Raw genomic sequence first — 27,710 nt, forward strand, 5'->3', positions numbered from 1 at the left:
CAGGAAAAAAATTAAAAAGCATGTATCAGCTTATATCTACACACCCTGTAAAAAATGGAAATGAGAGGATTCTATTCATTTACTTTTGCACTTAACAGAATATCTAGTACATTTTCCATATTAGCACTGATAGCTCTACTCCATTCTTTTTTTAATAGTTGCACTTAATATCACTCAATCTAACTCAACAAATATTTACTTATCATTCTCACTGTACTATTCTAGGCTTTAGGCTATTTTGGTGAGCAAAAACCAACTGCGTCCTAGCACCTGGGGAGTTTACAGTTGAGTGGGAGTAAAATATATTACTCTTATAATAATATAAATAAATGCAAAATTACAATTCTATCAAATGCTAAGGAGAGGTACATGGTGATATGAGACAGCATGACAAGGGTACTGGATCTAGTCAGGGAGGTCAGAAATGCCTTCCATGAGGATGTTACAATAAGCTGAACAAGAGCTTACTAGAAGAGAAGGGGGAAAAGGAGGTTTGCATAGGGAAAATAATATTCTATGTAGAGAATCTATCATATGGAGATATGTCATAATTGATTTACCCACCTCTCCACTGAGGGGCATTTAGATTATTTTGAATCTGTTGCTATTATGACAATCCTTTAATATATATTCCCATATATAACTTTTGGCATAATTTTGTAAGCATATCTTTATGGTAATTAAGAATCCTTTCTTAGTACATACAATAGAGTTCACAATAATTTCCATATCCACCTAGATTTGAATATAAATTCTACTAGATCTATTTCTTATATCTTTCATCTTCCCCTAACTTAAAAATTCTTTATTTCGTTTGAATTTTCTCTTGTTTGCATTATTTCCTTGAGAAGAACTGGCTCCTTATAGCGATCTCCTATCTCATACATAAAGATACTCACAAGCTATGCTCCATCTGCTCTTCACCTTCAATGTGCAATCTAAAACATAACTATGTTTAGGATTCCCCTCTATCTGCCCAAAGTAAGCTAGGATTTTTCCACTATGTGGATGGTTTTATCCTAACAGTTGAATGAATCACTTCAGCACAGAGCTTTGAAAACGAGACAGCCAGAGGTTTGAACTCGGGTGCCACCATCTTTCCAGAGTCTTCTGCATTCTCAGGTAAGTTAGGACCTATCTTTAAAATCAAACGGCCCACAACACACTAGGAAAAAAAATACATGGCTACATATGTAACAAAATGTTACTATTAAAGATCCCTTACAGGCCAATAAGAAGAAGAGAAAAAACAAACAAACATGCACGGTAATAACCCAGTAGGAAAATGGGCAAAAGGTATGAACTGACAATTCACAAAAGAAAAATGCATGTGGTCAATAAAAAAATGTTCATTAGTCGTTATAAAAATACAAAATAAAATTAAAAAAAACACCAGACTATAGAAATGATAGTAAACAGTATTGGAGAGTGCACTGTGAACTATGCATCATACACAAAAAATGTAATCTGGTACAGCCTTTCTAGAGGTTGCCTGTTTCTGATTTAAAATTGTAAGTACTAAGTGACACAGATACTCAATTTCTAGAAATTAACCCCATGAGAATAATCAAGAAAATGTTATTCTCAATTTCCTAATATTGCTTCCCTTTCTTACATACCATATATCAACATCTGACTTGCACTTATTTATTGTTTGTCTTCCCTCCACTAGGATATAAGCTTATTGCATGCAAGGACCTAAGTAGTACTTGCCATATATTAGGCATGTAATAAATACTAGTTGTTGACAGAATGTGTAAAGATTTATCTATAAGAATGTTTAAAACTGTAGGGTTTTAAAACAAAAAAGTTTGGAAAAAGTCCAATATTCAACAGCAGAGGATTGATTAAAACAAAAATCATCAAAAAAGACAACTAGATAACTGTTAAAAATTAGTCTATAAAGAACTATAAATGTTTATGATACTAATACATGACCTCATTTTTTGTTAAAAAGGAAAAAGAGAGGAAAATATATGCAAAGATATAAGACAGGTAACACAATATTATATCAAGGTGTGAACAGTTGATATCTATGAGATGGTAGGATTACAGGTAACTTTTTTGTTCTTATTTATGGTTTCCTGTATTTTTCAAATTTTATTTTTCTGTAATGAACACAATTCTTTTTTAGTAAGACAAAGAAAATTATTCAAAACAAACTAAAACAAAAACCAAAACTTTTGTTTCTAGTTCAAATGAGAAAAAGGCAAGTTTACCTTCAATTTCATCATCGGAAATCAATTCATCATCAGAGCATATGTTGAGAATGTTAACCAGCATCTCTGTGACTATATGATAAGACAAAATGACCCAAAATGTATACAAGGTATACAAAATGTATTAAGGTACTCTCTCTAAAATGATGTGGATGTCTAAGTAAACACACATGTAAAATAAACAGACAAAAACGATTTATCATTATGCTATTAAGAGTAATTATAAAGAGTAGCATTAAATAAAGACCTTCAGGTTTATATAGAATTTGGGGAAATCACTTGCTTCAGTAAAAGTCTGGTCTTTGAAGCTTCTATTGCATAATTACTTGATTTCATGACACTGCTGTCTGGAGCCTTTTCCTCACTGACATGTACATGAAAAGATTTCCTCCCACTTTACAAAGAAGTTAAGCCACCAGGTCTTTGCCCAACAGATTTATTTTATATTTGCATGGCTTATTTGTACAGGTGCACAAACAAAATTCTACAGGACACTATTTCCTATTTAAATCTCTTTATCACTGAAGAAATCACTGAAGGAATGGTATAGTGACTTATGCTATTTTAACATCCTGATCATAGTAGGATAGCTACCTTAAATTGAAATTTACAACAAGAGCACAACTGACTAGAACTATAATTTGAAAACCAATTTTAAAACTTTAAAAATATAAAAAATAAAATAAAAAACCAATTAAGTGCCATTTAAAAATCTTTGTAGAGAACAAAGAAAATTAGAAAATACTTCTAATAACTTTATTATTTATTTATTTATTTTACTTCTTTAAGTTTAAGAAAAACATTTCTGAACCATCAGGGGACTCATGCAAATATAAGTGTGCTCCATCACTAATTAAGACAAATGATCGTCCAGTTCTCTTACCTTTTTCCCCAACAAATGGCAAAGACCATGTGAAAACGTCCATAAAGTTCGGAAGCCAGTAGGGGTGTGGAGAACAGTTAAACTGCCTGATATTCATGACATTGTTTTCGTATTTTAGCACAGCAGCTAGAAAGGAAAGAGCAGGAAAATCTGGCGCAGAGGAACACGACATGGCAAATGGTGTGCTTTGTACAGCAGTGTACCAACTGAACAGAATTCATGAACGTACTTTCCATTTGTAAGTCCCAGACGCGGTATTTAAGAGCAGATGGAAAATCTTGAAGCATTTTATACAGCTTATTCTTTTAAGAATTATCCCAAAGAACAAAGTTACCTGAAGATCTCATATAATAAAAGTACAAAAGAAACTGAGCTCTGAAACTTCAAAGGGTCACTGCACAGTAACCATCTAAAGAAATCTCAGGTTCCACATAGAAAAATTTTGTCATAATTTCCCTTTATAGGCCAAATGGTTACAATTACAGCTCTCTTTTGAAGGCAAACATTTTTCATTAAGCGAACACAGCCTGTTTTGCTAGTCATTATCCAGAGCCAATGATTTTATAAACTCTCTGGGAGTTTATAACATAGCAATTATCAATTCATAGTGGGGGATACAGCTAGTAAACTTGGAGCAATTCACATGGCTCCAAAGTAGATTAAATCATCTCTGCATATTATATAGAGGATTAAAAAATATCCATCTCTCCTATACAGAGTCAGTATATTGCTAGCACCATATGAATGTTTAACTTAACCAGTTCATGTATTTGTACACATGCTTTGGTACCAAACTAATTTTCTTTATACTTTAAAAGTTTTAAAATCCAATTTCTTAGACTTCACCGTGAGCACGAGCACTGCAATGCTGTCTGCATTATTCTCTTTAGTCTTACTGTGATCATAAATAGAATTGGGTATGAAGTACTTCAGAAATGACAGATATAGGTCATTTCCTGGTTCCTTTTCCTTTGCTTATTGAAGGGTAGCCTCATGGGCTCAAAATTTGTTACTGAGTGTCTAAAATGTATACCACGGATTATAAAGAAAATACATTAAAGTAGGATCTCCGGCTCTTGAAAACCTAACACTGGATATAATATACACGTCCCACTATTTTCATGTATATATATTTTATTTAGGTTAGATGAATACATAATTATTCAACAATTCCCTCAAATCTACACAGGAAAAAGAAGTGAGAGGTGGGTCTTTACAGTGGATGATTAGAAACGAGAGCATAAAAAATTGCTTTTGGGTATGTTCCCAGTGGACACAAGAAAAAGGAATAGAAATCTTTAAAAATCATGACTAAGGATCTTTCCATAATCACTGGAACTAACAAATACTTGTTGGTACCAATATGTAAGAAAGAAAAGCAACGGAAGAAGAAAGAGAAAAAGGAAAGGAGGAGAGGGTTGTCATTTTCAAGAAAGAGGTACTTGGATGGGGAGTATCTGAGTACCAGCAGATACTGTTTCATATACCACTCTGTCTTTTTCCTACAAAAAAAAAGTTTGAGGAACAACCAAGGAAAGTAAGAATGTTTCAAGATAAAGTTATCAATTATGTCAAAGCCAACAGAAAACTCTGGTAGACTGGACTGTGACTTAAAAGTTCACTAAAGGAATAATCAAGATCAAAACCAGGTTAGAACGGGCCGGAAAACGAGTGGGCATTTAGTGAGCGAGTGGACTGACTGCTGTGTTGGGTGGCAGGTTTCAGCTGGGTGCACTGATAATCCACTGTGCAGTCAACAGACACTCTTCCTAGTGAGCCTGCACAAGGGAGAAGGGAATGTCTCCATCCCAAATATGAACACTAGGGCCACAAAGTGTCCTTGAGGAAGTTGCCAACACAAGCAGCACATACCATTCATAATGGAAGAAATAAGAAGAAAACTAAGTCTCTAACGTATTGGGAATATTAGGAAGAAGGAAGTAAGAAAGAATGGAGTTAGGGAGAAGCAGAGTGTTGTGGGATAGCTAAGACTCAGAAAAGAATGACGAGATGTAAAAAACTAGACGGCTGGGAGAGAACGGAGGTCAAAGAAGTGTTTTTTAAAATGGATATAAGCCACTGAGATGACTGATTCAAATCAGACTGAAATGAGATGTGCCATTCCTTAGTTTCCCTTTAAACAGGCTACATAGTAAGTATACTGTGGACCTCTTTTAAACTTGACTCCCCAGCCGCATATACAAGGTATGACTATAAAGTAATGAGACTTAAAAACCACTAACTACAAACACACCAGACCTTATATATGAGATGAGTGTGGTCCTCTGATATAATCACACTAGGCACAATAACAGTAAAATGTTATAGTATCATAGCAATTTAGTTTGACGGATGCTTTTAATGTTTATTTTTAGTATTTCAACTTATCTTCAACAACCCTATATTACCGGTATTTTAAAGATACACCGAGGCTCAGAGAAGTTAAGTGTCTTGTTAAACGTGAAATTAAGTGTCATGTTAGCTGTGAATTTAAAAGTGAAGCAGGACTAGACTAGAACTTCTGACTCCTAGCTTAGTGCTCTTTTCAATACACCTTGCGGCCTTACCGTATATTTAATCCAAAGATGCTGCCAATACTCAAAACGTTTTTGGAACTCCTCTTTTGGAATCGCCTCCAGACCCATTTTATAAGCAACACAAGAAAAACCAGTCTCATTACCCTATAATCATACCTTGTTTCTGACCCCAAATGGTACCATCTATCTTGATCACTCACCTTATTCATCAGTCTTGACTCCAAATGACTTTTGGCTGTTCCAAAAATCAAATCCACCCTCAAAGGACGAAGATTTCCCATCACTGAGGATAATCAAAAGAATGTGTCGCAGACTCTGAAGGCAATGCCAAAAGAGGAGTTCCAAACACGCTTTGAACAATGGCAGCATTGTTGGAATAAGCATAGAGCTTCCCAAGGTAACTACTGTGAAGGGACAATACTCCTTGGATATATACGTTCTGGCATGTTTGTATACAAGTTCTATTATTTTATAGTCATATTTTATAAACAACAAAATAGTTAGAGGCATGTTACAGAGAAGTTTGCCCTGATACAAAACTTATAAACTATGAATCATAAAAAATTAAAAGAAAAAAAAAAGATTTTGGGGTACCTGGCCAGCTTAGTCAGTAGAGTATGCAACTCCTGATCTCAAGGTCATGAGTTCAAGCCCCACATTGGTTAAATGTAAAAATAAAAATTTCAATAGGATAAAGTCTTAGAATGAGAATTGCTGGACTGAAGGAATATTTATATTTAATCCTCTCGTTTATATGGGAAATTGAAGTTTAGAAAAACAATGTGACTTGCCTAAAATCACACTATTAGTTTCTGGCAGGGCTTGGACTAAAATGATTTTTCTGACTTTTTGTACAGTATTCATCTACCTGTACCATTCCTCAAGAAAAGCAAAAACAGCTTAATAATTTATAAACATTTAAACTCCAAATAGTGACATTTTATTGAGGTACTGTTACAAATAAATTACCAGAAGTAATAATTTATGATGACTATTCTTTTTTTTTTTTTTATGATGACTATTCTAACTTGAACCTGAAATAATTTCTTCTTCATACGTATTTTTTTAAAGATTTATTTATTTATTTATTTTAGAGAGAGGGGGAAAGAGGAGTTGGGGGGAGGGGCAGAGGGAGAGAATCTTCAAACAGTCCCCACTGAGTGCAGAGCCTGATTCAGGGCTCAATCCCATGACCCATGAGATCATGACCTGAGCCGAAATCAAGAGCCAGATGCTCAACTGACTGAGCCACCCCGGTGCCCTTATTCTGATATCTTGATTCAGGAGTACACATCAGACCTATTATGATCATTATTTATATTTACAAAGAGCCCAATAATTCTTAGCAAATGAAAACCAAGCAGTAGCCCAAATTCTAAGTTTCTTGGCCTTTGTTTCAATTAAGACCTCTTTTCTTATATATAAAATACATACATATACATATAATTAAATTAGAGCTCACATTTACTCACAAATTCAAACTCAAATATCACTGGATTCCTTTACCTTTATTATTATAGACATCTAGGTAATTGGGGGCAGAGAAAATTGTAATGAGTGACGGAAAGCCTGTTGTTTGGCTCTTCCTGTACATTCGATACCTGGAAGAGAGATAACAGTCTGTCTGTCTTGATATAAAAGGCAAAAACTCTGCAGTGATAACTGGTACAGTTTTAATATAACTTACCCAGCATCCTGGGCTTCATGAGCTCTGATTATTGATAACAAATTATTGTTCTGCAAAAATTCACAGACTGCAGGGTAACTGAAAAAGAAAGTTAGAAAACATAAACCCAGAACTAAAACAATTGGTGTTTTAATAGGAGGAAGGGGAAAAGTCAAGATGCTATTATAATGCTGAATTTGTTTCAAAATTATAGGTTTGACATACCACTGAACTTTTATTAATGGCTCAGCAATCATCACTGCTTTTCCACTTCACTAATATACCTCATTCCAGATCAAATATGCAGGTTACACACAACCTTAGGACAGGAAAAGAGCTCCCCTACCTTTTAATTTTTGTCTTAACCCTTAACATAACACCAAAACTTTTCTTGTCCTGTTATTTAAAAAAGTACCAAGGTAGTGTGTGTGTGTGTGTGTGTGTGAGAAAAAGAGAGAGAGAGAGAGAGATTAGGTGCTAAAAACTGATCACACAATTTTAAAATTATCAAATTGTTAGAAAAGTTAAAGAACCTACTCACAGCTTCACAGGTAATACCAACGCCAAGGTGACATTATGCAGGGATATTTCAGGAGTACATGCAAATATTACACCAACTGTATTCTAATGAAAGATCTGATATTTGCATCTACTCCTAACATTTTCTCTTGGTATTATTATCTTTCTACATTTAGAAAAACCTGATAGGTTCTGGTGCCTGGGTGGCTCAGTCAGTTAAGCGTCTGACTCTATTTTTTTTTAAGATTTATTTATTTATTTTGAGAGAGAGAGAGAGAGAGAGATAGAGAGCGTGCACGAGCGGGAGGGGCAAAAAAGAGTGAGAGAGAGAATCTCAAGCAGATTCTGCACTGAGCATGGAGCCCAGGGGGGCTGGATCCTATGACCCTGAAATCAAGACCTGAGCTAAAACCAAGAGTCAGAGCCCAAGCACCTCAGGCGCACTCTTAATTTCCACTCAGGTTTCTTAAGATTCTCTCTCACCCTCTGCCCCTCCCCCAACCTCTCTCCTGGGCGGGGGGGGGGGGGGGGGGGCGAGGAAGAGAAGAAAAAAAAAGAATTACCTGATAGAAGAAACTGGAGAATGGAGAATATCATATTATCCTAGAACTATCCAAGTGTTAATTATTTATGTTTAAATCTTTATTTCTTATTATGCTTACTAGAAAAATTAGCTTTTAAAATAGATTTTATACATGGTATAAAATTGAAAGATACAAATGGTTATACAGTGAAATGCCTCTCTTCTTTCTTTCTTTTAAAGTTTATTATTATTTTTTTAATAATCTCTATACCCAATGTGGGGCTCAAACTCATGACCCCAAGATCAAGAGTCAGTTGCACGCTCTTCTGATTGAGCCAGCCAGGCGCCCCTAAATGCCTCCCTTTTTCCTAGATCTATCTTCCTGCTACCTTAGGAACAACCAATGTTCCTGGTTTCTTTTGAGTATCCTTTAAAAGATACTCTACAGGCATACCTTGGAGATGCTGTGGGTTTTTTTTTTTTTTAAAGATCTTATTTATTTATATGACCGAGAGAGAGGCAGCGAGAGAGGGAACACAAGCAGGGGGAGTGGGAGAGGGAGAACCAGGCTTCCCGCTGAGCAGGGAGCCTGATGCGGGGCTCGATCCCAGAACGCTGGGATCATGACCTAAGCCGAAAGCAGACTGAGCCACCCAGGAGCCCCTGATGCTGTGTGTTCTGTTCCAGACCACTACAACAAAGCAAATATTGAAATAAAGCATGTCAAATTAGGGGTGCCTGGGTGGCTCAGTCGTTAAGCGTCTGCCTTCGGCTCAGGGCGTGATCCCGGCGTTCTGGGATCGAGCCCCACATCAGGCTCCTCTCCTGGGAGCCTGCTTCTTCCTCTCCCACTCCCCCTGCTTGTCTCTCTCTCACTGGCTGTCTCTGTGTCAAATAAATAAATAAAATCTTTAAAAAAAAAAAAAAAAAAGCATGTCAAATTAACTTTTTTGTTTCCCAGTACATATAAAAGTTATACTACACTATATTGTAGTCTACTAAGTGTGCAACAGCATCATGTCTAAAAAAATAATGTACATGCCTTAACTTAAAAATAATACCTTATTGCTGAAAATGCTAACCATCATCTGAGCTTTCAGTGGTTGTAATCACAGATCACAAATCACCATAATAAATATAATGAAAAATTTTGAAATATTGGGAGAATTACCAAAATGTGACACAGAGACATGAAGTGAGCAAATACTGTTGGAAAAATAATACCCCAGAGACTTCCTCAACACAGGATTGCCGCAAACCTTCAATCTGTAAAAACTCAGTATCTATGAAGTGCAACACAGTGAAGTGCAATAAAATAAGGTATGCCTGTATTCTATATCCATATATAAAGGGTTTGTTTCTTTTTTTTTTAATTAAAAAAATAGCCTCATTGCATAGTGTGGCACATTCCATTGACTGAATGTACCACAAGGTATTTAACTAACTAGTCTTCTATTGAACATTTAGGTTGTTTTAAATCTTTTATCATAGGGGCACCAGGGTGGTTCAGTTGGATAAGTATCTCACTCTAAATCTCAGAGTCTCAGGGTTGTGAGTTCAAGCGCCATGTTGGGCTCCTTGCTGGGTGTGGAGCTTACTTAAAAAAAATAAATTTTTTATCATAAATAATACAGCAGTGAATAACCTCGTACCGTTGACCCTTGAACAATGTGGGACTGCTGACTCCCCACACAGTCAAAAATCTGTGTATAACTTTTTTCTTGTGTGTAACTTTTTTAAGTAGTCTCCATGCCCAACATGGGGCCTGAACTCACAACCCTGAGATCAAGAGTCACATGCTCTACCAATTGAGCCAGCCAGGCACCCCTCATGTATATAACTTTTGACTCCCCCAAAAGCTGGCTTGTTGACTAGAAGACTTACCCATTACAGTCAACTGACACATACTTTATATGTTCTATATATCATATGCTGTATTCTTACACTAAAGTAAGCTAGAGAAAAGAAAATGTTAAAAAAGAAAAAATAAGCAAGAAAAAATACATTTATAGTACTATATTATATTTGTATTAAAAAATCCGTGTTTAAGTAGACCTGTGCAGTTCAAATACGTGTTGTTCAAGGGTCAACTGTATATACGTTTTATACATTTGCACATTTACAAAGTTGATTCTTGCTATTTGCAGTAGCTCTGTTCTATAAAGTTAACTTGTAAATACTACATTAGTCAAAACTGAACCACTGCTCCTAGAGAAAACACACAGTTAGGGTCCTGTGAGCCTCTGGTCACATTTTAATTAACCAATCAATACATAACCTTGTTTTATGTGTGCTTCTGTGTAAGAACATCTTATTTAACATACACTGTTGATTGATTAACATGGAACTCATGCACAATAATGCCAGAAGTCATTCCCAAATAAAGCTTATATAACATATCTGTATTTTCTCTGTAAGACACATCACAACCTTCTTACACGTAGAAATAGTAGCACTTAACCACTATGTTGGGGGCCATTTTACACATCAAAATCACCAATACAAAATGTGAAAAATATTGCACTAAATGGACCACAAAAAGAATGGTATAATAATAATCTTACAGCATGAAAGCTGAAACAAGACGGCAAAGCAGCTCCTTATTAGACTCAGAAGCACACATGGGGTGACAAATTTGTCATCATTCTGCATGTGTGCATGCCTGAATGACCGTGACAGTGCTGTGAGTGGTGACTTTGCAGTTACAAGTAATTCTTAGCAGGCAGGCGAATTTGAAGATCAGAATTCGTAAATAACGAGGACCAATTGTACAGCCACAGGATTACACTTTAGAAGAAGAACTTCTGGATCAAAGGCCCTGGGCATTTATAATGGAGAGATGTTGTCAAGCTCATCTCCAAAGAAATCATACCAACTTACGCTGTACAAACAATAAGAGGGTATTATGTGCTCTTTATTTTAAGCAATGTGAAGAGAAGTAAAATTTAGGGGCTCAGTGAGTTGAGCATCTGACTATTGGTTTTGGCTAGGTCATGATCTCAGTGTCATGGGACCCAGCCCTGTGTTGAGCTCCATGCTCAGTGCGGAGTCTGCTTGAGATCCTCCCTATGCCCATCCCCCTGCTCAGCAAGTGCATGTACTCTCTCTCCCTCTCAAATTAAGTAAAATCTTTCAAAAAAATTTTTTTTAAAAAAGAGAAGTAAAATTTAAATGACTCAGAAAGGATTAAAACGAGGTTGTTTAGAAGAAGGTTAAAACTGTGGCAATATTAAGGCTTTTTACTTATTATATGTGGGTTTCATTTAATAAATGCATTATCTAGGCAATTAACAGAGATTTGAACTAAATATATGCATTACTTGTCACAGTAAAATACTGGGATTAAAAAAAATTTAGACTTCAAACCTCTGTCTCCCTATTTTGGAATGGCAGAACACAATAAAAGCTCACATACGAGATTTAAGACAACAGCCAACTTCCAGGAAATGTCCTGGGCTTAGTTCACAATGTCCTGTTCTTTTTATATCTTTGCCTATAGCAGTGGTTCCAAATGCTAGAGAGCTTTTTAAAAAAATAACAGGATTTTCCTGTCTCAGACCCACTGAATCAGAATCTCTGGCGGAACAGCCAACAAATCTTTATTTTTAAAAAAGCTCAAAGGTGTTTGGGAACAAATAATCGAGATCGTTTAGAGTCAGAAAATAACATTTAAGCACTGCAAGATGCTCTGTTCTGTTCAATCATGTTCAGTATATTACACTTAGGTATTAATGAAGGTACTCATATATATTATGAGGGTACATAATACCTATTAAAATATTAAAAAATAAACAAGAATTTCTGCCTTCTATTAAGCAAAAAATTAAAAGTCTTTATACTACACAAAGTAGAGATATAAAGTACTTATAAATAATTTGATGACTCATATTATAATTGCCTTTCCTAATCTTATAACTTTGAGGACTAGCTTACCTGTAAAAATAAGAGCACCCTCGGACAGTGTTGTGGGTATAGTGCTCCAAGGTCTTTTCATTGCCATAATCCTCTGAAGGATCAGACCAAAGCAGGTCACACACTGGCCCAAAGGCTGGAGGTTCTTTAAACCGGTCTAACTAGAAAACACACAAAAGCCAAAAGAAGAAAAATCATGAAGGCGAAAGAGCTTTTGAAAACTGGTGTGTGTCAGACAAAACAAAACAAAACAAAACAAAACAAAACAAAACAAAACCCCCCCACCCACAAGAATGTATTAGGAGAAAAAGCAGCAAGCCCCATAAAGAATTTTTCCTTCAGGAAGAAAATGAGCACTTAACAAATTTGGATACACAGTTTTTATTATTTTTTTTGAAATAAATTTTTTATAAATATCCCTGTCATCTAACCATACTATAGAAAAGGACTCCTTTACATTCTAGTCTTTTTTTTTTTTTATTTTTTTATTTTACAGAGACAGACAGCGAGAGAGGGAACACAAGCAAGGGGAGTGGGAGAGGGAGAAGCAGGCTTCCCGCCAAGCAGGGAACCTGACGCGGGGCTCGATCCCAGAACCCTGGAATCATGGGTAAGGCAGATGCTTAACGGCTGAGCCACCCAGGGGCCCCCTTTATGTCCTAGTCTTAAAAGCAGTACTCATTTAATTCATATGTGAAATCAACCACTATGGAGCTATACTATTACTGAGAAAGGCTATGTAAAGTTCAACTGCCTAGGTGAGCTAACAATACCATCAGAGCAGGAAAGGTTTTGCAATGGTTCTGTTCGTTGTTTACCTCATTCCAAGGGAGATCTCTAGTTTTATTTTGTAAAGGACTTTCATCCTTTCCATTCTATGCAGTGCAGGCATTTCAATGTAAGTTATTAATTTAAGCCTTTAGTCACTGCTGCTCTGGTTAGTAGCATAAAAACCAAGACAAAACCAGTAACTAAAATCGCTGAGGACTTCTACTAAGTGAAAGGGGAGGTTTTTAATACAATTGATTCAGAATTGCAAAATTCAAGACTTACAATATAAAAGAGAAATTCTGGTTATTTTAAAGACCATAAGGCAGCAGAAATATAGGCATATCCTCTTACCCTGAGAAGAGTAACTTTAATTCAGAGAAAAGTTTTATAAACAGAAAAACCTTTAATTTCAGTACCTACATGAGACAGGTAGAAGAATACAAAGGTAGAGAAAAGATGATAATGTAGAACAGAAGTGAAAAAAAGACTGATCATCTTTGTAGAAAATTCTGAAAATAACAATCACCAACTCACACAATGTAGCAATTAAACTCTATCATCTAAAATGTCAAAGTCAGTGAATTTCAGAGGTGGAAGTACTCAGACCATCCATTGTAACTTCCTCATTTCTCAGAGAAGAAAATGTGACTAAGAGTTAAGTGGTTTGGTCAAGATTACACAATTAATTACAGGACAGGGATTAGAACCCTGATTCCTTCCTTCCGTATTGCTACAGAATTTAAAGCTTCAGGGCTATACTCAAAACAAGTTATGTTTCCAGTAGGTGAAAGTACAGATTTTATTAAAATTTACAGACATTTTCTGGAAGATATTTAGCCAAATGTTAACAGTGGTTGTCTCCCAATAATGAGATCACAGGTGATTTCCACTTTCTTACTTCTGATTATCTGTATATAAACATTTTCAGCAATAGAGGGATATTAGTTGACTATATTAAAAACTAAAACTAAAAATACATATACTCCATGAGACTAATGAAAGATTACTTACTTTCTTAATGTCATCTAAACTAGTAATTTCAGGTGACATCCCTCCATGTACACACAGAAACTGCTGGTTTAAGAGGGCAGCAAGAGGAAGACAGTCAAATGTCTCCATACACGCATCATACACCTGTTCAGAATATTTGATTCGACCTATCAAAAAAGAAAAACAGTCAAAGGAAGAAAAGCTACAATTTATCATATATGAAAATGGATATTGGACAGAAAATTATGAAGCTACTTCAAAGCCATTTATTTCAGGCAAATTTGAAAACAATCATCTTTATAAAAATATTCTTGAAAAGCTGTGGATAAAAGGTAAACAAAATCTCCTCTAAAGACAAGTGTGACCTTGGATTAACTTTCTAGCTCTGTTGCCTTGGAAACCTGATAAGGTAAGTATCAGCTGTGTTATTAGGCAACATTGCTTATGGTAAAAATTACTGAATTACCTGGTAGGTAGCTATAGCTTTGGACTTCTGAGTGCGATGACTCAAGGTAGGTCCCTGTGGGACCCTGGAATCTATACCAATAAAGCTCATGGGGCGATACTGACAACTGTGCTACATGAGGCTTCTAAGCCACAGTGGCTCCCTGATCTGCCCAATATGGATATTTTTTCCCTGCACCTGAACTGTGACTTGGAGGGGGAGGTGAGAGGCACTGCTATACCCACTCCTATGAGGACTACTCCATTGAAAAGGGATGCCTGGTGCTGCCCCCGTTCCTGGACTGTATCCTTCTAAGTAGATAAACGCCAATATGGCCCATGGTAGTCTCGCAAGCCTGAATATTTTGATGGGTCTAAAAAGACTCCCTGGGGGTAGTGAAGATATATAAATGGAAACTGAAGTTTTAAGAGTAATCGATAAAATGTCAATAATCTTTTGCTATGATTTTTAAGATCTTTAAGCAAATTTTGTCCCTATTCTATTTTATATAAAAACGTTCATCTTTATGAATTGTATTTTGGGGTTAAAGAACAAGGAAACATTCCAGTGGACAGAGCAGGTGGGGTGTCCACAATTATCCAGAAAGAATCTGTCATGAAGTAAGAGATGGAAAGCTGAAAGATGGCTTTAGTTTAAAGAGAAAGGGAATATTTTCTTCTTCCTTGGCCTTGGATTTCATAAAGTCAAGTTTTGCTGTCTGTTGTAGAGAAGGCCAGAGGTCACACAGGCAGGCAGGCCCACAGAACTGTGAGCTCCTTCTCTTCCAAAATTCTGTGAAGATGAGACAAGCCTACAGGACCTAGAGAACAAAGCTATAGCAAGTGAGTCAGACTATCTAGCTGATAATTATTTCTGTGTTTACTTCCTTGTAATTTTCAAGCTTTTAGAAAAGATGTGTTTAAGTATCAGAGCCTGGTCGTGGCAAGACTTTGGAGAATAAAGTGAAGGGTAATGGTCCAGATTTGGGCCAGAGTACAGAACATAGATGGCAGAAATGTCTGGAGAGACATTCCTAAAGGGTAGGTATAAATAAAGGGACCATATTTGAGGTTATAAGACTTTCCACTCCTGAATGTGAGGATCTTCTCTTTATTGCCAACGTTTGAGGGCATTAATGGAGTTTGCGGTTTCCTTTAAAAACTTCAGAGCATTTTGTATTACCATGACCACAGTTAAGATAATCTATTTCACAACATATGCTAACTCTACTAGGACAACCAAGTTAATAAGAGCCACACCTTATGCATCTTTGCGCGCCTTACAACTACATCCTTATATTCTGCTTTTTATTTGAACACTATAAATTTTGGGTGTTGCAAAAGTAGATCCATATTGGCCATAAAGTCTATATGAGGAGAAAAATAAAAACAAACAAAAAAACCAAAAAAACCCACAAAAAACAAAAAACCCAACTCCTTTTGTTTGTGGCCAGTGATTAACTTTTTCTCTGGAAATTTTTGGAGCCAGAGTTCCCTCTGTTGCCAATGTCAATAAAAAATTCCTCTGTAAGAGTCTTAAACTTGAGTATAGGCAGTTTTTTTTTAATTCAAGTATAACTGACATGCAATGTCACATTAGTTTCAGTACAATATAGTGATTCAACAATTCTATACATTATGTAATGTTCACCATAAGTGGTGATATATGATATATCCTTATCATATAGTTATTACAATATTATTGATTATATACCCTATGTTATACTTTTCATCCTTGTGACTTATATTTATTTTCTAACTGGAAGTTTGTGCCTCTTAATCACCTTAACCCATTTAGTCCACTCTCCCACCTGTTTCCCCTCTGGCAACCATATTTGCTCTATGTATTTATGAGTCTGTTTCTGTTTCTGTTTTGTTTTTCAGATTCCACATATAAGTGAAATCGTATGGTATTTGTCTTACTCTGACTTACCTCACTTAATATAATACCCTCTGGGTCTATCCATGTTATCACAAACAGGAAGAGCTTTCATTCATTTTATGGCTGAGTAACAACTGCTGTGTATGGGGGCACCTAGGTGGCTCAGTCGGTTAAGTGGCCAACTCCTGATTTCGGCTCAGGTCATGATCCCAGACTGGCCATCAAGCTCCCTGCTCGGCAGGGGGTCTGCTTCTCCCTCTGCTCCTGCTTTCTCTCTCTCTCAAATAAATAAAATCTTAAAAAAAAAAAATATTGCTGCATGTGTGTGTGTGTGTGTGTGTGTGTGTGTACACACCACATCTTTATTTACCTATCAGAGGATACTAGGTTGCTTCCATATCTTGGCTACTGTAAATAATGTTACAATAAACATAAGGGTGCATATATCTTTCAAATTACTGTTTTCATTTTCTTTGTGTGAATACCTGAGTGACAGAATTATTGGATCATATGATACTTCTATTTTTATTTTTTTTCTATTTTTAATTTTTTTTTTTTTTAAAGATTTTATTTATTTATTCGACAGAGATAGAGACAGACAGCGAGAGAGGGAACACAAGCAGGGGGAGTGGGAGAGGAAGAAGCAGGCTCATAGGGGAAGAGCCTGATGTGGGACTCGATCCCGGAACGCCGGGATCACGCCCTGAGCCGAAGGCAGACGCTCAACCGCTGTGCCACCCAGGCGCCCCTCTATTTTTAATTTTTTAAGGAAACCCCATACGGTTTTCCATAATGGCTGCGGCAACTTACATTCCCAATAGTAAGCAAGGGTTCCCTTTTCTCCCTATCTTTGCCAACTTGTTATTTCTTGTCTTTTTGATACTAGCCACTCTTGACTAGTATGAGATGGTAGCTCACTGTGGTTTGGATTTGCATTTCCCTGATGATGAGTGGTGCTGAGCATTTTCATGTGTTGTTGGTCATCTGGACGTCTTCTTTGGAGAAATGTCTATGAATGGCTCAAAAGAATTCCTTAGCCTACTTCCAAAAGGATACCAAGTCTGCAGAAAGATGGCAATCAATACAGTGTCTTAACCCCATTTTGTACATTAAAACAGGAAGTTACATAGAAAACAAGTGTTGGCGAGGATGTGCAGAAAAAGGAATTCTTCTGCACTGCTAGTGAGAATGCAAACTGGTGCAGCCACTGTGGGAAACAGTATGCAGGTTGCTCAAAAAATTAAAAATAGAACTACCCTACAGTCAGGTAATCACACTACTGATTATTTATTTACCCAAAGAATACAAAAGCACTAATTCGAAGGGATATCTGCACCCCTATGTTTACTGCAGCATTATTTACAATAGCCAAACAATGGAAGCAGGCCAAATGTCCACTGATAGATGAATAGATAAAGAAAATGTTACATGTATATGTACAATGGAATATTATTTAACCACAAAAATAATGAAATCTTGCCATTTGCAAGGACATGGATGGAGCTAGAATATAATGCTAAACAAAGTAAGTCAGCTAGAGAGAGAAAAATACCATATGATTTCACTCGTGTGGAATTTAAGAAACAAAACAAAGAAAAAAAAGAGAGGGGAGCCTGGGTGGCTCAGTTGGTAAGCTTCAACTCAGGTCATGATCCCAGGGTTTTGGAATCAAGCTCTATGTCGGGCTCCCTGTTCAGTGGGGAGCCTGGTTCTCCCTCTTCCTGGGCCCCTCTCCCCAGCTTGTGCTCACTCTCTCTTTCTCTCTCTAAAACTGAAATAAATAAAATCTTTTTAAAAAATTAAAAAAAAAAAGAGAGCGAGGGGCGCCTGGGTGGCACAGTGGTTGAGCGTCTGCCTTCAGCTCAGGGCGTGATCCCGGCGTTATGGGATCGAGCCCCACATCAGGCTCTTCCGCTATGAGCCTGCTTCTTCCTCTCCCACTCCCCCTGCTTGTGTTCCCTCTCTCGCTGGCTTTCTCTCTCTCACTCTGTCGAATAAATAAATAAAATCTTTAAAAAAATAAAAATAAAAAAAAAGAGAGAGAGAGCGAAACCCAGAAACAGACTCTTTAACTATAGAGAACAAACTGATGGTTACCAGAGGAGAGGTGGGCGATGGGTGAAATAGGTGACAGGGATTAAGAGTATGCTTATCATGATGAGCACTGAGTAACGTACAGAACTGCTGAATCACTATGTTGTACATCTGAAACTAATATAACACTTCATGTGTACTGGAATTAAAATTTAAAAATTCATAAAATTTTTTAAGAACCAGGAGGTTATGAATCAAATTAAGCAAAAAGAAGTTAATGTTATATTAACACATGACCAAAATAGTTTACAAAATGTTATATTCTTAAAGTATATGAATAGGTATAAAAATACCAACATATTTATTATCTGAGGGGTTAGACTGAAGATATCTATATTCTTCTTTGACTTAGTTTACCTGTGTTTTCTCTGATGAATTATATAACTTTGTATAGTAATATTTGTTCTTATATTACCTTTCTTATTGAAATGTGTTGAAGGCTCACAATGTATCTGTGCCATCAGTGAGTTAAGTGTTCCCCACAGCGTGGTGGTCAAGAGAGCGGAGTCTGGAACCTGACTGCCTGGATCTGAAGCTTGGCTCACTAGCTGTGACACTCAGCACAAATTACTTAGCTCCCTGTTCCTTGATTTTGTCATCTATAAAATGGGCATAACAATACATACCTGTATTACAAGGTTGCTGTGAAGATCAAATGAATTCATATATGTAAAATGCTTTGAATAATGCACACGGCAGGGACTATGTAAGTGTTAACTAATGAAATCACCTTATTTTATCTTCACAGAAACCCTATGAAACAAGTACCATCACTATCTTCATTAAAAAGGTGAAGAAATTGGGCCTACTTGCCCGACGTCACAAGTTAGTAAGTGGTAGGACTGGAAATTGAACCTGTTCATGCTCTTAATACCATGCAATTCTCTTCGCAATCAGTATTTCAAATTAAATGTTTAATAGGAGAATCTAAATAGCCAAATATACAAATTACCAAAGGTTAAATTAGCTGACTCGGCTAATCTTTTATTTTCATGACAAATCTTCAGCTTCATCCCATAAAACAATCATTTCCGTAACAAAGGAAAATGTACCTCAATCACAGGATCACACTGATGACATAAGTCCTAACCAGTACCAATAATGCAACATTAACAAAACAAAATTTCAACAATATTCTTTCAAAGTAACTTTGAGAGTCAGCACTATTTGCTAGAAATCATGACCTGGTCTAGCCACTGATTATATACTTATCTTCATTTACATTTGCTGTCATTATTTAAAAAAAAAATTACATTCACATGGTTCAAAACAAAAGCTATAAAAGGTTATACAGGTCTACAAACCCCTACTCCTCCCACCCACCCCCTGCAGGCAACCAGTATTACTAGTTTTCTGGGGGTCTTTACAAAGATGCATACACATGCAGATATGTGCATTTATTCTCTTTTCAAAACATCCTTTTGTTTTTTACATAACTGGTAGCATATATGTACTGTTCTACAACACCTGCTTTTTGTACTCGACATATTTTGGAGATCAGGCCACATCTTTATGTGAAGAGCTTTGTAATTTAATTTTTTATGTCTACACAGTAGTTCACTTCATGGATATACCACAATCTAACCACACAAATCTCTTAGTACTACAAATAATACTGTAAGCATTGATACAACAAGCAATATTTATTTGTTAAAAATAAACCTGTCATAACAATATTGTTTACATTAGCAAAATTACAGGAGTTTCCAGAACCTGTCAGTAAGCTATTTAATTAAACATCAAAAAATGGCTCATGGAAACAAAAATTAATTTACTTTAGAAATTTGGACCCAGAGCTATGGGATGGAATCATGAAAGCACTAGGTTTACTTTCCAAGTATCGAACAATAAAGCAATGTTTTTGCAAAGATAAATGATATGTCAGAAATTAACGTTCTATTTTTCTTTGCCTTTCAAATTATCTCTGGGTTTGAAAGGAATATTAAAAAAACTGTAATGTAAAGCAATTTAAGAATTTATGTAAAAAAAGAACCACCTCCACCTGCCACCCTCAGAAATAGTCACAAGACTGCAGCTGCACAATCTGGAACTAAGCATCACTTAGCATAATTTTAAGGCGCTGATTCTAAAAGCCACGGTGGCCCTTTAAGAGAGATCAGCTTATCAGTGAAAACATCCATGCAAAGGAGCACACATACTCTTTGCTCGTAAGAATAAAATGTGAAATTGTATTTTGTGCTTGTTCCAAGATTTATTCATATTTCAGATGCAGCATTAGAATGAAACAGGAGTACCTCTGAAAATAAAAGAAAAAGAAAGAAACTTGGTTTGACTAATTAAAACATGTGAAAAGCAAATAAAAACCTAAGGTAAGAAATTCTGTGCAAAATGAAATACTTAAAATGTTTCCCCGAACCTACTGTTCCATCTTCTAAAAATAGTCTGAACAATTCATACTAGTCAAAAAAGGAACTCTGAGGGGTGCCTGCGTGGCTCGATCAATAAAGTGCCTGCCTTTGCTCAGGTCATGATCCCAGGGTCCTGGGTTCGAGCCCCATGTTGGGCTCCCCAATCAACTGGGGAGCCTGCTTCTCCCTCTCCCTCTGCCCCTCTCCCCTACTTGTGCTCTCTCTCTCAAATAGATAAAGAAAATCTTAAAAAAAAAAAAAAAAAAAAGGAACTCTGAGAAAACAGGAAAAACTGGATAAAAATGTTACTTAAAAAAACCTGACCCTTAATTCAGAACAGAGGCATCCATAGGCAGCTTTCTTACGACTTATTTACTGCTAAACACTGATCGTCCCAGGGCCTTTGTCAACTGCTTGATATGCATTATTTAATTTTCCCAGGTAAAGAAAAGGAAGTGTAATGAGTAATATCCCCATATTTGCCCTATAAAAACAATGCAAAATATTTCCAATTTTTAAACTATTTGGTGAAATGGTTCTCAAATGACAAATAGTAAATACTTTCCAAGCCTCTGGAGCAGGTGTTCTAAACCAGCAGCATGCAGCACAATTATCTGGGGTGCTTTAAAAAGGCTCTTAAATGGTTGAGGCCCATTCAGGTGATTTTGAAATTACCAGTATAAAAATTTATTATAATAGGAGTATATGGTGGTGATAAAAGATAACTCCAACAGTACCACAAGAAGATATAAAATTAAAAGCACAAGTCCTGCTGACCCAACTCCCCACAGGTAATTACTGTTTTCAATTTTATGCACATTATATATTTTTAATTTACAAAGGAGATAACATTATACATGTTCTGCAAATGGCTTCTTTCACCTAACAAAGTATTTGAACATCTCTCCATATCAGTACATCAAGGCCCACCTTGATCTTTCAACAGCTGCCTAGTATTACATTTTTGAAAATGTATTAATACATTTTGAAAATGTATTATTTAAATTATTTTTGATACTTTTTAATACTTAAATTATCTTTTTTCTTTGTTTTCTTTTTCTGCTATTACAAGTAACACCATAATTATCATACATCCTCATACATCCATATCCTATTGTCTTTTTGCAAGTATACAGTATGGTAAGCAGAATTCTAAAATGATCAGCAATGACCTACAGCATTGTATAATCTACGCCCACTTTCAGTGGGTGGAATTTGTTAATATGTTGAGACTGCCATGGTTACATATCGTTAGGGCAAAAGGGAGATTCTTCTGGGTGGGCCCAACCTAATCAGGTGAGCCTTTGAAAAGCAATGGATTTTCCCCAGCTGGCTGATCACAGAAGAGGAAGGCAGAGAGGTACATTTGAGCTGCCTGGAAGAAAGCAAACATCGAAATACTGTGAACTGCCTATGGGGCCACGTGGCAAGGAACAGCAAGCAATCTATGGAAGCTGAGGGCAGTCCCTTACCCAACAGGTAGCAGGAAAACAATGAACATTAACCCTACGGTCACAAGGGCTGCCAATAACTGGTAGGCTTAGAAAAGACCCCAAGCTCCAGATGAGAACTGCAGCCTTGGTGACACCTGGATTTCAGCTCAGGGACAACCTGAGCAGAGAATTGAGCCACACTCTGCCTGGACTTCTGACCTATAATAACTGTGAGATAATAAATGTATTGTTTCAAACAGCTAAATTTGTGGCGATCTGTTATATGGCATTAAAAAATGTATATAATCTGCATGAAAACTCCTAGAAGCCAAAATGCTGGGTCAAAAATTTTTACAGACATTCCAAAATTGCTCTTCAGATACCTTATACCAGTTTAAACACTCCCCAACAGATCTGATTTTTTTTTTTATTTTCCTGGGTGTTACCTACTTAGGATAAACAGTTTATTCTAAGTCCCAAGGGCTGCAATGATCTGTATCTTGCCCACTTGTAGCTGACTGTTCTGTTAGAAGAATTTTTTTAAGTGGTCATACTCTAAAATTTTTTGTAATGAGAACCACCTTTTCTTTCAGGATCTACCAAGAGAAAGACTGTTATTACAAATGCCAACTCCAGTGTAGGAAGCTACAATAACAAGAGTTACTACGAGCATATGTAACACTATCAAGTTGTAATCTACCTATAAGTAAAGGAATTGTGGGGAGAAGGACTGGATAAACTCTTGAGCCTCGGAAAACAAATTTAAAAATTGTTTTTTTCAACTCTGAATATTCTTTTGGGAATAAAACTTTAAATATTTTATGATATATTCTTCCAAGATAATAAGCTAAAGAGAAATCTGAATAGGACACAAAGTAAAACCCATCATCAAACCATCAATTACACACCATTAAAGCATTTATATATATTCAGTATTATTTGGGAAAAGAGGTAGATTTTAGAACCAGACAATACCCAAGAACTTATTTATTTACTTATTTTTTAAAGATTTTATTTATTTATTTGATAGACAGCAGGACAGAGAATGAGAGAAGGCACAAGTATAGGAAGCAGCAGAGGGAGAAGGAGAAGCAGGCTCCCCACTGAGCAGAAGAGCCCGAGGCAGACCCCGGGATCATGACCTGAGCCAAAAGCAGATGCTTAACCGACTGAGCCACCCAGGTGCCCCACCAGTACCCTAGAATTTAGTTCAACTTCCTTATTTTATAAAGAATATGCAAGCATTTTAGAAATCAAAAATGTTAAAATTTTTGGGTTTTATTTCACTATTTTCCTTTCACTTTATTTAAAAATACAAAAATTCCTTAAAGTATGAATTGATACATAATCTTTTTAGAGGGCTAGAGTATGTATCCAAAGTCTTTAAAATAAATGTTCATGCCCTTTGCCTTCTGAGAATCTGTGCCAAACTACAAATCCTAGATGATCATTCATTCAACAAATTAATTCAACCAATATTTTTAAGCATCTCCTATGAGTTATTAGATACTGTTTTGGAAAAACAATAGTGGATGAAACATATCCCTGCTGTCATGGAATTTAAATTATGGTAGGAGAGAAAAATAATAAACAAATGTATTTTTAAAATATAAATTTTATATAAAAATATATAAAAGTTTCAGGTGTTGATATACTAGTTTTTATAAATACTATTTAAAAAAAATCAGGGTATGAGAGTAAAATGATGAGATATTTAATTCAGAAAAAGCAACCAGGGAAGGAAGTCTCTCAGATGACATGAATGAAGTAAGGATGTAGATCTTATGAACAGATAGCTATCTAGGAAACACTCAGTGCAAATGCCCTGGGGTAAGTTCTCTCAAACAAGCCCAACACATTATCAACACACTGAATGTTAGGTAAGAGCCAATTGTGAGTACCTAGATTCTGGTCAAAGAAATCTGTGAGGTTTGTTTGTTTTTCCAACAGCTAGCAACATTCTGACTTTCAAAAATTCTACCTTTAAAAATAAGCCTTTTTACTATTACAGTATTATTTATAGTTAGAAACAACAGAAATGTCATACAATTATTACTAAATTGGCTACATGATAGTGCATTCATAAGATGGGATACTTTAAAAATATTAAAATAACACTTTTAAATCATGTTCAAAAATATTTAATGGTACAGAAAAATTTTATTACATAAAGTGAAAAGAGCAATTTATTAAGCAGTGCATATAACAGCCCAATTTTATTTTGAAAATATGTACAGATACATATGCATTTGAACTATTTCATAATAGGCTTTTATATGTACAGAAAAGAAGACTACCTCTCAAATAGTGGGGTAGTAGTTATTATTTTTAAGTGGTGTGACTATGGACAACTTTTGTCTTCTTTGGACTCTTCTATGTTTTCCAAATACCCCAAATGTATTACTTTAATATACACTGGGGGAAACCACAAAAGTTATTTTCAAAATAAACATCGTAAAAGGCAGAATCTTGGTTCTTACCAGAAAATGAACAACAGGAAGAAGCATTTGAGTTCCATTAGTTTCTTTTCTGTATATGTTTGATTCATTTTGGGACTGACAACAGGGTAACTAAAAAAGTTATGGAAGTACCTGGCTGGCTCAGTCCGTAGAGTATGTGACTCTTGATCTCAGAGCTGTGAGTTCAAGCCCCACGTTAGGGGTAGAGTTTACTTTAAAAAAAAAAAAAAAAAAAGTTCTGGAAAAGTGATTATACTTACATTCCTGTTTGAAGGTGAAATATTCTGTAAGATGCCTGCATTCATGATTTCCTCGAAGCAGAAACACTGTTTTGGGATGATTAATCTTTAAACTCCATAAAAACAGCACACACTGTAAGACAAATATAAGGATAAATTTTTATATGTGACCATGATAACACATAAAGACAATTTATAGGAATTCAAATGACTTGCTATAATGGCATATCCCTCACTGCTATTCCCAAATTGAAACATGAAACCTTCCAGCTTTTGAATGTGACATGCTGCTGCCCTAGAATGTGACAGACAGTAAGCTTCATACATACGTCTCCTTAATTTCTATTCCTGTGTTTTATCCAAATATCTAGAACTCTGTGACAAAGCCACCCACATATACACATACACACCCCTTGGTCCTAAAATCTGTACTTTATTTAATTAAGAAACACCAGAGACATTTCCGCTAAAATAAGGAACGAGGCAAGGATATCCACTATTTCTGCTACTATTCAACACTGTACCAGAAGTATTAGCTAATTGAATTAGACAAGAGAAATTAATTAGAGGTTTAAGAATGGGTAAAGAAAAAAATAAAACAACTCTATCTGAAGATGATATAATGATAGTATACCTGAAAAACCCTAGAAAAAAAACAATGACAAAACTAACTCAAATAATAAAAGAATTCAGTAATATGGCAGGATATAAAATTAATATATAAAATCAATAGCCTTCATATACACAAATAATAAATAAGACACATGGTAGAGAAAATTCCATTTACAATAGCAGCAAAGAAGATTAAGCATATAAGAATAAATTTAGTAAGAAATGTGCAGAATTAATATCAAGAAAACTTTAAAACACTCCTGAGAGACACAAAAGTAGTCAAGAACAAATGGAAAAACACTCCTTGTTGTTCTTGGATAGAAATGATTCAGCATTAGTTCTTCCTAATTTATAAAATCATTGCGATTCCAATAAAAATACCAACAAGCTATTTTATGGAGTTAGACAAGTTGATACTAAAATTTCTATGGAAAAATAAACATGCAAGAACAGCCAGGAAACCGCCAAGAAAAAAACACTGAAGAAAGAGAACTATATGGGGAGGCGGGAACTAGACCTACTAGGCATTAAAAGGTACTATAAAGCTTCTATAATTAAAACAGTGGTACTGGCACATATATAGATATATGTGGAATAAAATATATATCAGTGGAATATATCAGTGGAATAAAATAATCCAAAGATTAATTCAAGTACATACAGAATTTTGGTATATAATAAAGGTAGCATCCTAAATCACTAGGAGTAACGATGGACTTCCTTTTTTTTTTTTTGTTAAGACTATTTATTTATTTGAAAGAGTGCACACATGCACACAAGCAGGGGAAGGGGTAGAGGGACAAGCAGACTCCCCGTTGAGCAGGGAGCCCAATGTGGAGCTCCACACGGGGCTTGATCCCACAATCCCATGACCCTGATATCATGACCAAAGCTGAAGTCAGATTGCTTAACTGACTGAACCACTGGATGCCCGTAATGCTGGACTGCTTAATAAATGTCTCTAGGACAACTGGTGTCATTTCAAAAAAATTAGATCTATAACTCACATAAGACATAATAAATGACAAATGAACAAGAGAGCTAACTGTATCAAAATGAAACCATGTAAGTTCTATAAGAAAAAAATAGTGAGGGGTGCCTGGGTGGCTCAGTTGGTTAAGTGCATCTGCCTTCAACTCAGATCATGATCTCCAGGTCCTGGGACTGAGCTCTGCATCGGGCTTCCTGATCAGCAGGGAGTCTGCTTCTCTCTCTCTCTCTCTCTCTCTCTGTCCCTCCCCACCACTCATTCTCTCTCTCTCCCTCAAATAAATAAAATCTTAAAAAATAAATAAATAAAAGAGCAAGTGGTAAGTTCTTTATCCTTAGTGTAGGGAAAAACTTTATCTTAACTAATGACAAAAAAAATCCAAGGGCAAAAAAAAAAAAAAAAAAAAAAAGAGGGGCACCTGGGTGTCTCAGTCGGTTCAGCATTTGCCTTTGGTTCAGTTCATGATTTCAGGGTCCGGGAATCGAGCCCCAAGTTGGGCTCCCTGCTCAGTGGGGAGTCTGCTCCCCACTGTCCCTCTCCCTCTGCCCCTCCTTCCGCTTGTGCTCTCTCTCCCTCAAATAAATAAATCTTTTTTTAAAAAAGATGGATCAATTTGACTATATACAAATAAAAATAACTTGTACAGTAAAAAAATTTGGCAAAAACTGATAAATTAACTTTTGACCTACCCTTAAGATACATCTCCAAAAATAAGAAAATACACATGCACAAAGTTGCAGTATTGCCTGTAATAGCAAAATTTTGGAAACAACCTACATGACCATACATAGGATAGAAGGCTGAGCAAATTATGACACACTCACACAATAAAGTACTATGAAGCTATGGAAAAAAAAAAAAAAAAAAAAAAAACCAAACCAGAGAGAAAGTCTCTATAAACTGATCTGGAACAATTTCTAATATATACTGTAAAGTGAAAAAAGCAAAGTAATAAAGAAGGGATACAAGAAATACACATGTATTTACTCCTTTGTGCAGAAGAAATGCAGGAAAGATAAATCAGAAACTAAAGTTGTACAATGGGCACAAAGCAAAGGGGTGGAAAGAAGGGGGCACTGGGAACAGTTTGAGAGGGTTGAGGAAGGAGCAATACTTCTCAAAGGATAACCATCTGGATAGCTTTGACTTCTAGAACAACAGCAGTGT

At 35.9% G+C, this 27,710-nt stretch overlaps 1 protein-coding gene across 4 annotated transcripts in view; it reads right to left on the reverse strand.

Moving 5' to 3' along the window:
- The window catches only part of PPP3CC (protein phosphatase 3 catalytic subunit gamma), a 101,079-nt gene that overhangs the window by 20,033 nt on the left and 53,336 nt on the right, over window positions 1-27,710 (reverse strand). For all 4 annotated transcript variants that reach the window (XM_045774141.2, XM_045774139.2, XM_045774140.2 and 1 more), the window contains exons 4-10: window positions 24,962-25,073; window positions 14,042-14,187; window positions 12,281-12,420; window positions 7,327-7,404; window positions 7,146-7,240; window positions 3,103-3,228; window positions 2,220-2,291 (exon numbers count right to left, since the gene is read on the reverse strand). In XM_045774141.2, coding sequence (XP_045630097.1) covers window positions 2,220-2,291; window positions 3,103-3,228; window positions 7,146-7,240; window positions 7,327-7,404; window positions 12,281-12,420; window positions 14,042-14,187; window positions 24,962-25,073 — 769 coding nt within the window. The remainder of the gene's footprint in view (window positions 1-2,219; window positions 2,292-3,102; window positions 3,229-7,145; window positions 7,241-7,326; window positions 7,405-12,280; window positions 12,421-14,041; window positions 14,188-24,961; window positions 25,074-27,710) is intronic.

Source organism: Ursus americanus, chromosome 13 (genome assembly GCF_024610735.1).
Source record: "Ursus americanus isolate L20-20 chromosome 13, mUrsAme1.1.p, whole genome shotgun sequence".
In the NCBI taxonomy this organism is placed as follows: domain Eukaryota; kingdom Metazoa; phylum Chordata; class Mammalia; order Carnivora; family Ursidae; genus Ursus; species Ursus americanus.